This window comes from Chiloscyllium punctatum, chromosome 38, assembly GCF_047496795.1.
Source record: "Chiloscyllium punctatum isolate Juve2018m chromosome 38, sChiPun1.3, whole genome shotgun sequence".
Classification (NCBI taxonomy): Eukaryota; Metazoa; Chordata; class Chondrichthyes; order Orectolobiformes; family Hemiscylliidae; genus Chiloscyllium; species Chiloscyllium punctatum.
In genome coordinates, this window is record NC_092776.1 from 32,683,983 (window position 1) to 32,696,982 (window position 13,000).

The 13,000-nt window shown below is 35.9% G+C and overlaps 1 protein-coding gene across 2 annotated transcripts in view; it reads left to right on the forward strand.

Annotated features, from left to right (window-relative positions):
- Positions 1-13,000, forward strand: part of edrf1 (erythroid differentiation regulatory factor 1) — a 66,647-nt gene that overhangs the window by 20,818 nt on the left and 32,829 nt on the right. For both annotated transcript variants that reach the window (XR_011954690.1, XM_072557566.1), the window contains exons 9-16: positions 282-393; positions 1,919-2,066; positions 4,613-4,724; positions 8,764-8,875; positions 10,223-10,489; positions 10,783-10,854; positions 11,811-11,961; positions 12,600-12,791. Coding sequence is in view for 1 of the 2 variants with exons in the window: in XM_072557566.1 (XP_072413667.1) it covers positions 282-393; positions 1,919-2,066; positions 4,613-4,724; positions 8,764-8,875; positions 10,223-10,489; positions 10,783-10,854; positions 11,811-11,961; positions 12,600-12,791 (1,166 nt within the window). In the remaining variant the exon portion in view is untranslated. The remainder of the gene's footprint in view (positions 1-281; positions 394-1,918; positions 2,067-4,612; positions 4,725-8,763; positions 8,876-10,222; positions 10,490-10,782; positions 10,855-11,810; positions 11,962-12,599; positions 12,792-13,000) is intronic.

Below are 13,000 nucleotides of genomic sequence, written 5' to 3' on the forward strand. Positions count from 1 at the left end.
TGCAATGGTAGTGTCCCTTTCTGGACCAGTTGGCTTGGGTTCAAGTTTCACCTACTCCAGAAATGTGCAGTAACATCCCTTAACTGGTTGAAAAAAAATTAAACTGGCAAATGTTATGGTTTATCCATGATCCTATACAAGAATTTGTGCAATAGTGATAATCCTAGAAATGTTATGCCTCAATTTTAAAATTTTTTTTGGTTTTATCAATTATCATTGACTCGTATTAGCAAAAATTGATCAGCTTATGTTTGATTTGTGACATTTTGTTTCATTCTTAGAGATAGCAACAAACCAATTAACATTCTGACAGGGATTGACTATTGGCTCGACAATTTAATGTGCAATGTTCCAGAACTTGTTATGTGCTTTCACGTTAATGGGATTGTACAGGTAAAAATAAATGGTTTTATTGTTTTAGATTTTACATAAAACTTTTTTTTTAGTAGTAGTTCAAGCCTGATATTTTCATTTTTATTTAATGTGCTCAAGTGTGAAAAACAGAAATGCATTTTTCTACCAAATGCACATGGGCACTTGAGGATCGGAAAAATTCCAGTATCCTTTGTTAATGGTAGTGCTTTAGTAACTGCGTATAATTTTTTCCCCCAGATTTCAAGACTTCTAACACCAACAGTAGTTACGTTGTTTAAAATAATTGCTTCATAACAAATAAGGATTTTGAACCCTGTTTTGTAAGAGTTTTTGATAACAGGCTCATTCTAGTCAGGAATCACTGGCAAATTTCAAATTCGAAGTGCACCTTGGAAATACTGTTGCCTGTCTTGTTCCAGATTTAATGGGTTTTCTTTCCCTGGTGTTGGGGGGGATGTTCAGGTACATGTTCCTTTGCAATATCCGGAAATGTAGTATAAAAGATTATGCAGTCGTTAACTTAAAATAATTCCTCTTCAGTTTCACAATTGGTAATCTGTTGAGAAATCAAAAGGATCTGAAGATATTTTTGTTTACAATAAAATAGTTTGCTTACCTTCCAAAAAGGCTACCACAATGGCTAATCTTATCCTCCAACCCCATCCTCTTACCACAGCACATATAGACAACATACGCTCTAAAAGCTCAGTGCAGTGAGACAACTGCATCCTATCCAAACAGTTTTAAAGCTATTAGTCTTCCTATTAAATTGCCTAGGTGTGTTAATGTATTGAAATTAAGCCAAATTAGTACACAGTGATGCAATTCCAAATGCATGTTCCATCAACATGAATCTTTCTGCAGTTTATGCATTTCCAAAATAATCAGTAGACTTAATCTCACTTCCAAAATTGGCCTCAACAACCTTCCCCCCCACCCCCCCCTCCCCTGCCTCCCCCGCAACCACCACCACCACCACCCTCCATTCCATATCTCCCAAATTTTGTCCCTCTACCCCTTGAACTCACTGCACTTTTCATCATAATTGAAGCTGACTGTTTACTCTCCAAATTGTGCTCAGTCTCATTCCCATTGCACGTCACTCTTTTTCATTAACACTGGCATTTTTCCTTTTATTCCCTGTAAATACTTCAGGACTTATCTCTACTAAATGTTGTTTTTAGTGGCACATACCGAATTGGAATCCCTGTTCTTCTGAGAGTTCTTGCTCACCTTAGTGTGCAACAGCGTTTAATAATTTATAACATTACTTAGAGATTTGCATATTCAGTTAGTGCTTTGGGGCAAAAATGAGATAAGAGGCAATATGTGAATGATTGAGAGTGAGTGTTGTCATGTTGATTTCACTCGGGCACGAGATCAAAGCCTCTGAAACAGTGTCCAGTACAAATGGTTGGAATGTATACTGTTTATCTTTGGATAAAACTTGACAGTGGTCAATTTAAATAGCTTTTTGATCCTCAGTAAATGTTCAGTTTTGTTTTCCCATTTTTAATTTTGTAATTTTTGCATGCTTTTACAGAGATATGAAATGATAAAGACAGAAGATATCCCTAATTTAGACAAGTCCAGTTTCTCCACTAAAGTGGTAAAAGATATTGCTCAGAATATTCTTTCATTTCTAAAGGCAAATTGTACTAAAGAAGGACATACGTATTGGCTCTTTAAAGGTGAGCAAAAATATTGAATTGGAATTCAGATTTAAAACAGTGTTTTGCAGGTAGGTGTATTCCAAGGCAAATGCTGATTTATTTTATGCAATGTATACATTTGCCGATATTGCACTGACTATTTCTTGACATGTAATTGGTAATTAAGCATAGCCACATTAGGGACAAAAAGTATTTCTCTGTTATAGAGAGTCAAGTAGTCAGATTACCTGCAGAGCATTAATCTGCTTTAAACATAGAACAAGTAAGAAGCTAAGTCAGCATGAACTACTATGAATTCTATTTTACAGAATTATAAAAATGTTATGATGCAGAAAGAGATCATTTAGCCCAGTTTACCTGCAATAGTTCTTCAAACAAGTATCATTTTTAGTGCCAGTTTCCTGTGTTTGCCTGTACCCTTGTACAGTGTTCTTATCCAGTTAATCATCCAATGCCCTTTTGAATGCTTCAGTTGAGTGTGCCTCCAGTATATTTCCAAGTCGTGCATTTCATATCCTAACTGGATGAAAATGTTTTTCCTCATTTCATCCTTGGCTTCTTTTGCGGATCACTTTAAATCTACACCTTCTTGTTCCGATGAGTGGGAACAGTTCCTCCCTATCTTACTCTATCCAGCCTACTCGTTATATAAACCTCTACTTATTCAACTTCTCTCAAAGGACAACCATACTAACTACTTCAATTTATCCATATAACTGAAGTTTGTCATCCCTGGAACCATTGTTGAAAACTGTTTCTACATCTTTTCAATACTTCCACATCTTTAATGTGTGAAATTGCCCGTCTTTGCTTTAATTGCCCAGAAATGTGTGCACTACTCCAGATGACGTCTAACAAGTGTCTTATACATGTCTAACATCACCTACCTTGTTGTATTCTTTGCACTTATTAAGTCAAGAATGTTATGTTTTACTTCTCTATTTACCTGAACTGCTGCTTCCAAGATCTCCAAAGGCTCCTGCCCTCTCCTTAGAATTGTACCCTCTATTTAACTTATCCCTCAATTTCAATATTCTTTCTATCAAAATGTATCACCTCACACTTTTCTGCATTTGAAACTCCAATTTGTACATATTTTCTGGAGTTCAACACTGTCTTCCTCTCAATTTATCGAAATGTTATGTAATCTACGAACTTTGAAATTGCCCTTTCCACTCAGAGATCCAGTGATTAATATATATCAGGAAAAGCAGCAGTCACAAAAGCAAACCCTGGGGAGCTCTGCTACAAACTTTCTTCCAGACTGAAAAATATTCATTGACCATTCCTGTCTTCCTATCACTCAACCAATTTTGTATCCAAGTTGCTATTGACCCTTTTATTCCATGGCTGTTAGTTTTTCTCGAATCTGTGTGGCACTGTATCAAATGCCTTACTGAAAGTTCATGTTCACAACATCAACAATGTTATTGTAATCAAATCTTTGTTACTCCACCAAAAAAAACTCCTGCCAGTTAGTTAAAAGTGATTTCCTCTTTAGAAATCTATGCTGACTCTTCTAATCAACCCAACATTTCCCATGACATTATTAATTATATCCAGAATAATTGTTTCTCAAACATCCCCATAACTGAAATAAACCATTTTGTCTGTAATTTCTGGGCTTATTCTTATAATATTTCTTGAACAGTTGTAATGTTTGCAATTTTCCAGTTTTCTGGCACTACCTCTGAGTCTAGGGAAGACTGAAAGATGGTGGTCAGTGCCCCTGCAACTTCCATTGTCACTTTCTTCTAAATCCTTAGGTGCATCTCATCTAGTCCCAGTTCCTTTTCAACTTTAGGTATGAGCAGTCTATCCAACTCTTTTGCCCTATCAGTGTTGAGCCTTTCTAGTGACTGAGTTTCTTCCTCTTTCACCTTGGTCTGGGTAACATCTGCCTCTTTGGTAAAGGCAGATACAAAGTATTCATTTATCATTTCAGCCATGCCTCACCTCCAGGTGTAAATTCCCTCTTTAATCCCTATTCAGCTCTACTTTTTTTTAAACCACCCTTTGTGTTTCTATGGCCATAGAAAGTCTTTGGGACACCTCTTCATGTTGGCTTTCAAACTTTAGTCTTCTCCAAGTTTTCATTTCTGGGTGCATGATTCATTTGTTAAATTTGCATCCCTGTAACTATTCTTGTACTTTTCTCTGATATATACTTTTGTTCTTGCTGCTAAGTTGCAGGCATAATATCTATCTACTATGATTGTGCTACATTTTGTTCAAGCTGGTGGATGAGAAGCCTTAGTTTTGCTATATCTTAATTTTTGGAACCAGGTACAGACGGTTTATCATTTAACTAATGTTTACTTCTTCTATTCATTAAAAAATAACCTTTTGATTTGTTGTGATTTAAGATCAGATCTTCAAGCTTGAGAATTTTTGTCTGCTAATCATAAGCCAGTATCAGTCATACTTGTGAAGTATGCTTGCAAAACTATTGAGTTATTGCATAAGTAGTTGTCTTTTGTGGCTTAAAAAGAAAACCATGTTTTGGAACACGTAGCTATTTAAAATGTGTTTCCACGAATGGCTTTTACCTTTGTTTCTTCCAGCAAGTGGAAGTGACATTGTAAAACTTTATGATCTGACGACACTTTGTGAAGAAACAACTGAAGACAAATACCAAAACCCTTTCACCATGCCTGTTGCTGTCTTACTGTACAAGTAAGTTTTCTTAGTATATTGATAGTAGTTTTCTCTATTTTATTTTCTCTGTATATCACTAGGAAATATTACAAGGCAACCAATGGGAGGAAATGGAGGGATGGTAACTTTCTTGTTGAGATATCCAAATAATCTTCCATTTATGATTATATGAACTGGTAACTAAGCGAGAGGTGGACCATAAATCTTACACCAAGAAGGGGATAAGGCAATTCATTGTTTCTCTACCAGTGCTTGTAAACTTAATTCTACTGTCTTATTTGTATTTCTGATATACACACACACAATGTCAAGATTATGGCACCCTTGCAAGAGAGACTATGACAGATTTTGAATTTTCCTGGATTTTGGCCATTCAGCCTGATGTGCCATTCACCGTAACCCATTTTGGTGTCTTGCAATGGGTTCATTGACAGAGCTCAACCTGGAAGATTTAAGTACAGTTTGTCAGGCAGTTTTGATCTTCAGTTAGTGGTTTAACAATGTCTGGCTTTTTATATTAGGTGTTGCTTATCAAGCTAATTTTGGGAGTACAACAATATGCTCATTGTGTTAGGTCTGATCCAGGGTGGTTGTACATGCGTGCCATTCAAAAAGTACAATTACTAGAATTGATTTATTATTTTCTTTAGTGAACATGGTTGTAAATATGGTCAAGAGGGCAGAATGTACAACAGCATGGCAGTCAGCAGTCTTTTAACATGATTGTTCACTTTCCAATCTGGGCAAGAAGTTTTAAGTTGGACTAAAACCAGTGTGCATTGTCTCAAATGCTAAATTTCTCAATTACAAATGTGTCCTGTTTTGGTCAATTCTGATTTTCAGACAACCAGATTTTGGGTACTCTGCCTGTGGTGAACTGGCAGACGTTAAATATATTTGCATTTGTGTTCAGCCTTTCTACTACCTGTTCCCTGCTGGTGTGAGGGGTGTTTGGTTTCTTCCATTTTTTTTTCCCCTGCTAATTTTAGCCCTGTCTATTGCTTCATCAATGCTGAAGAAGGCATTCACCCTTGAGGCTTTTTGCAATATATAAGTTTTGTTCCTAAAATTTCAGTCAACTCAGTAAAACCTTCCCTTAGTTGGTGTCTGTTTCAAATTCATCCATTATATAATAATTACCTGAAACTTGTATGGTGCATCAATACTCTTTGAAGATTGAAAGTCTGCAATTGAACCTACCAATGCAAATTCTGCTGTACTATAGGTTATAGTTGTCGAACTTTTGAAATGTTATTGAAATTTTTTCAATAAATTCTTAACCTTGATCCATCAGACTTTGTTTTGCCCAGACAATCAATCAAAACTTTATACCTCAGTCTTATTGCCTTGTCATATAACTTGGTGCTATCGACAAATTATTAAAACCTGGGCAAGTTGATGTATATGGCATCCATAATGCTGAAAATGGAAGCAATATTGTTGGATACCTATGCTTTAAATTTAATATTAGTTATTATCTTGAAAGTTTTTCTTCTTATACTATGCAAATGACAGAAAATGCAGAAGGAATGGTATTAAGATGTTCATCTTTGAAATAGAAATATCTCCACATACTATGAAATATAATTCCCTGTTGTATATTTTGCATCATTTGGTAGTTTCTGTTTATGAACTTTAAAGCTTCACTTAACTTACGTGGAGTTCTCCTGTGATGGAACCACTTCCTTGTTGAAAAGGAAAAAGTGATTTAATATTTAAAATATTTTTCTTTTGTCAGCAGTTCCTCTGGATTGAGGATGATCCTGTTTAGTGAGTTCTGAAATAACTGTTAAGTTCAATGCATGTATTTTTCTGACCCTGCCACATGTGAGCAGGCACTACTTGAAAGGTTGGGTTGATGGATTTTTTTGAGGTTTGTGCACTCTCTTTGATACCTGACTTTGTCTTTGCTTGTTCCTGGCAAAGTTTCTGTGTTAGTGCTTTCCTGGATGAGCCTTCTCCATTTTGGTTGGCCACAAGCCATAGACTTCAAAAGCTATGGACTCCACAAGGCAGTAAGGATGCTTCAGGAATACTTTGAGGATGTCCCTGCTGTCACTCTGGGAATCTCCAAATATGTGTACTCCAGTTGTTTGGGAGTGCAGTTGTCAGGCGTATGAACGACATCTTGGGGAGCAGAGAGAAGTTGAATGATTTACCTCCTCATTGCTGGACAAGTTGTCTTGGGAGAAGATGCCACTTTTTTGCCATTGGATTTAGGGTATTTCTCAGGTGCCTGCAATACGGTGTCTATAAGTTGCCAAAGCACATGGAAGCAAGGATCTCTGCTCCCTAGTAAATCATTGCCTTAGTTGTGGGTTCGATATCTTGACTCAAATACTTAGTGTTTCTCAGTTAGATGAAGGTTCACGTAGCATACTGAACGCAGTGATTAATTTCATTGTCTACCTCTCCTTTTTTGAGGGGAGGTTCCAAAAATATGAAAAATGGTCTAAATTTTCCAGGGTCTACCTGTTGGTTTTAATTTAAGTTGGGAGGGGAGGGAGTGGAGGTGGAGTGGAGTTGTGCTGTGAGCTGGTTGAAGAAGGGATTTTAGTTTTCCAGAAACTTATTTTCAAATATCCATTATTTGGGAAGAAGAGCCCATGTGTGGGTAATGTTGGACACTGATTGGGATTATAGTTAAGAAAGGAGATTAGTCCAAGTACAAAGAACTTCACCTGCCACAGAGATCATTGCAAGTATCCCCCTCAATATCTTCCTTCCAGTCTGCTTCTGCTTCTCCTGTCTTTTATCTTCTTTCCCCCTTCTACAGCTTCGCACTGCACCTACTTAATGATCTGACTGCTTTCCCAACCTTGTACCCTAACCATACGACTTGCACCCAACTTCCATCCTACTTTATCTGCCTGTCACAGCATCCACTTGTCTGTCACACTGCCTGCCAGCTGCTCCAGCCTCTAATTACCTTTTTTCAGTAGCTTGTCAAAATGTCTTCCAGATCTTTGAATCTTTGTTGCAACCTAATATCAAAAAGAAAATGCATGGTTTCAGCAGTGATCTACGTTGCATGGATTCGTTACCTTCAGTTGGAAAAGCTGCTGGCTCAGAGGATCGTACAGATAATTTATCCAAAGATGTCTGTCTTATTGTCCAATCTATTCAGAAGTAGGGTTTCCAGTGAAACAGATGGGAACGTATGTTGCTTTCCTGAATCAAAATCACTCCAACTTCAGTGATAGAACTTATGAATGTAGATGGTTCTTGTCTGTGCATTCATTCAAACTGCATCCGTCATTGACTCCTGTGAAGAATATGAGAAAGTGTGCTTTTCATCTTTCAAGTATTTTTATTCCCTTGTTCTCAATATTGTTGATATAAGCCAAATATCTTAATCAGTGCATTAACAATTTATAATCTACACATTCTGAACAATCACTATCAGCCATTTAAGTCCTGTTCACTGCTCACTGCACAAATTCTGAATCCCACCTCAGTATGGGAATCTTGAATATAACTACACTATCTTGCTTGTTACAGAGACAGATTTTTGAAATTCCGTCTGAATCAAAATGGATGATTATTCATGTTTCACTTTATTTGGATGATCAAGATATTTGTATTTAAAAGCAAGTAGGCCTTCTGTGGGGAACAGAAGAGAGCATTGATGAAGATTGCAAGTGATTTGAGTGATGGTGGGGTGGGGTGTGAATATATGTAGAGATGTAGAGGTTATGGGAAATTAAAGAACATAAATAGCGAAGAAACCAAGTGGTTCAGTGGTGCATGAGCAAAGTGGATTGCTGGTCATATTTCTTCCATATTCCTCTTCACATATCCTGTGTACAAGGCCCATAGGGAAAATATTATTACTATTACTGGCTCCTTCCTCTATCAAGTCCTGTTATTCATCACCTCCCATGAAAATGGAGGTGCAAAGGGAAGAAGAAGCAAAAGCAAGAGAAGGTAAAAATGGTGATAGATGCATCACAGTGAATGTGCTCATCTGCTCAAATTTGTGTGCAGTACTGTAGGAAATAGATATATCACGCAGCAGTCTTCAAGCCCTTGTGTTGATATGTGCTGTGCTTTACAGGGTTGCAAGCAACATGATGATGAAGAAAGTTCAGAACAGGAAACATTATGGGATTATAAGGACCCTCTTGTTAAATTGTATTAAACTACTGGATAAAGAAAGGCATCCCCAGGTACTTTGGATTTGATTTTTGAATTACTTGTATTCAAGAGGAGCATTAATTGTGCATTGCACACTTCTTAAAATTTATGAAATGTATATTGACATTTCAAATGTTTTGCATTTTTATATTTTACACCAAAGCTTTCAATTGTTTACATTCATTAGACCAAAGATGCCCTTTGTCATTGTGCGTATTCAGCTATATTTTAGCTTTGTAATTGCATAGAAATTCGATGTTAAATTACCTCTGTTATGGACTAAGCCAGAGCACTCAAAACATTCTTAAGCAGGCAGCCCCAGACCATAACTTTGCAATTTGTTTTGGTAAGTATACAGTGAAAACTACCTGGATTATGATAGCTACGTTGACTACTAGATTTTAAAACAGACAAAAAATTATTCTCAAAATTACACAATGAAATACAAAGAACAGAATAAAGAACCCCTACAGAACTTAACCTATCCAACTAGACTTAATTATGCTGTTCTGAATATACAGTATATATAAGTCCCAATAAGCAAACTCCCTTTAAAAAACTAGTATAAACGGAACACATGCTAACAGGTTGAAGTTGAAGGGCAGAAAAGAGAGCGAGTTTTCACAAGCTCTCTGAACTTGCCTGTTCAAGACTGAACAAACTGCTCAGCCCAGCTAAAGAGTTGACCACTCCCCTTTCATTATACACGTCATTTCTAAAACATGACCATTTTGGCCTGAAGTCTTATCTGTTCACATATAAACAAAAGGCCTCTCAAAATCCGTTTATCTCTGTACCAAACCAGACTGATCAGAACTCAGCCTGGTTTATTGCCCATGTGAAAAAAATTCAAGGACAGTGTCTCCTTGAGCCAAGGAACACCTTTTAGATTAAAAAATCTTTGTGACAACTCTAATTTACTTAAATAGAATGTGTGGTGGTTTTATCCTGAATTACAAATTCTAAAGACTTTCAAAATTTCTTGCAGGTTACAACAGGATTGAGCCTAGCACTCCTTAATCGGTTGCAATTCATATTAAACAAGAAATTGACTGGTTTTAAAAAATTAAGTACAGTTAAAACTTTGATTCTGCCTTAGAATTATCTAGAATTGTGTGGTTAATTATTTCCTTTGCCTAAAATAATTATCAGTTTTTAAGAATTTACATCTTGCTATTTTCATTGTATTTGCAATGCTTAGAATTTTAAAAAATTGTGTCAAAGAGCTTTGGAATGGTAGGAAATGTAATTTGCAAAGTACTATGGATGGTGGATTGCAATAAGTAAATACTTGATAACCATGATTTTAGGTCCTGTGCTGAATAAGTAAATTCTTTCCAGTCACGTTCTCCACTAATTATGTAACTACAATTTTTCAGTTTGTGCAAATTATTGCTTCAGCCAACTACATGATCTCTGAGCTGTTCCAACTAGATGAACCACCAAAACGAGATGAAAATGGGTCAAATTTGAATGAGAATTCTGATAGTTATAGTGAAGATGAGGACCTTCCTGAGGACAGTGATGAAAATGGTTCTTTCAGCAATGGCTCTGAACCTTCAGATGACAGCAAAGCTGTTGCTATCATTAAATCTGTTGGCGAATTGTCTGTACCTGAGAAATACAAGTCAATACACCAGATAAGGGTATGAATCCATTTTTATTAGATGAATGTATGTACCAAGTCTAATAAATATTATAATACATCATTACAAAAGATAAATTTGGGAAACCATTCCATTAAGTCTACATTTTTATTCCATGCTCAATTAAATAAAAACTTTACTACAGTTAGAATAGATCTTTCTTTGAATAGATTTGCTTAAACTGAGAATAGAGGATCTGTTGTCTCTGGTGTTGAGTTTGGCCATACTAAGGGGGGACTGCTTTGAGTAACTTAATTAAACAGAATGTTTTACACTCAATTTTTGTTTTGAAGCCCAGCTGTGCATTTCCAGTTTGTCATGATACAGAGGAGCGATGCAGAGTTGTTCTCAATTATGTTCTTGAGGTAATTAATTCATTACTTCAGAATTATTGTTTGTAATGTACATAATATATACAACCTTAAGTGTTGTTATTCAGGCTTCTATCATCCCCATTTGGGACTGCACTGGAGGTTGAACTGTTAAGTGTGATGTGCTTTTGGTAATTTTACTAGTTGGCAATCCTATAGAATCATAGAGATAATTATCTGACTGTTGTTTCTTTTTTCAAAATATTTTAGTTATTTCTGTGTTCTGTTTTGGTCAATGTCCATATATATGGACAAATTAAGACGGTGAAGTGAGGGAAAGTTGCTGTTATTGATCATGTGATTCTGTTGGACACTTCTGTAGGGTGATCATTTCGAACCACAGGTTTTTTTTTCTCAAAGCGGATTTCTGACTGAGTTATTTATCCTCAGCATTTCAAGACCCAGTGCTTCTGTACAAGATGCATGAGGAAAAGGAAAAGCCTTTTTTTTAAATTTACCTTTCAGAACTTCTGAATCCTGTCTGGCCCTCAGTCATTCAGAAGTTTGTCTGACGAGGAAGATTTTGAGGGGTGAGTGTGCAAGATGCTCTACCTGCAAAAGGGCCAAGTTGAAAGTGCTTGTCTTGTGCCAGTGGAAATTACCAGCATGGGATGATGACGTAACCTTGTCATTAGTTGATACTCAGCTTTTCAAATGTCTCCAAGGTTGGCCTAGGGCTGAAAGATTACACACCTTTCTGTTAGTAATTAAATAATTTATTTATGGCTTTTAGCTATTTTAGATCATAAAAAATGCTGCAAGCTATAATAATTGTTGAAAATTCATTGGTTGTCCAATATAATGTTCATCTTATCTGTGTTACATTATGCTGTGTAACTCTAAACACAAATATGAACATTAAATTATCAAAAGTCTTCATATAATCTGTCACTTTCCTACTGTATAAGAACTATGATTAGGCTCATCTTAATCATGTTAGTTTCTTTCAGGGGTTGAAGGCTGTTGATGGGAGTATTAAAAAGGAGACTGATCTCCCAGCTGCTGATCCCAGCATTCCAATCCCTTTGAAGTATGCAGATGAATCTGAGTGCACAGGTCACAAAGCTCTTAAGAAACAAATTGCTTTGTTTTTAGACAAAGGTAATTAGTTGTTGAGAAAACGTCAGCCTGAGCACCATATATAATACCTCATTTGTTAAATTATAACTTCTGCATGTTTTACATTTTTCCTGTTGCTTTTAAAATTGTTACCCCTGCAAGGTACTAATTTTAGTGCTTTGAATGTATTTTAATATTTATGACACCCCAATAGTGTTTACGTTCTGTGCATAATTGCACATTATCATAATTTCAAAGTTTACTCTTTGTGTAATTCAGCATTGCAGTAACATTGCTTACAAATATATTACCACTAGATACAAATATTATTGTTCAATATGCTTCTGTTTCATTTTGAATACATTTTTATTGTTTATACATTCATTAAGTTAAATTATTTTAATTAAGTGGCAAGTGTCACTGTAGATTATGTTCAACTGCATTAAAATTAGCTCCTCTCTTTCATAAGTTCCCTCATTTCCTTGTAATCAGAACATGGTTTCAGACTGGGGGAAAAGGAAGTTAATATTTTTGTTAATGGAGGACATTGCACCATTCAAATTCATTTGTTTGAAATCCATATTAAGATTCGTTGTGACCTGCCTGTGTTTTTTTAAAACTTTAGAGTTCTTTGGCTAATAATATTGTGATTTTGATTTTCGTGCTTTTACTTTTTACAGTTGGTCCAGCTCATAAAACACTTGAGCTTCCCAGCCAGTCTGGGATGATACCAGATACATGGCAGTATCAAATGAAATTAAATCTAACCTTTAAAGCTTCAAGAGCTTACTTTGTTCTCTCGGATGCAGCTACTTCTTTGCAAAAGTATGGTAGAGCATTAAGATATATTAAACTTGCTTTACAATCTCTGGGTAAGTGGCTGCATAAAATTAAATGTGTTCTGTTTTGAAAACTGACTCTCTAGAATTATTGCAACTTCAATAAATTCGTTGGTAAGAGATATGCATCTTATTCAGATTATATTTTGGAGGTGCAAGGCAAAGATAGAATACTTGAGAAATTTGTATCTACTAAGTATTTCCTAATGGTAGATATGATTTTGAAAAATCAGTAAATAATG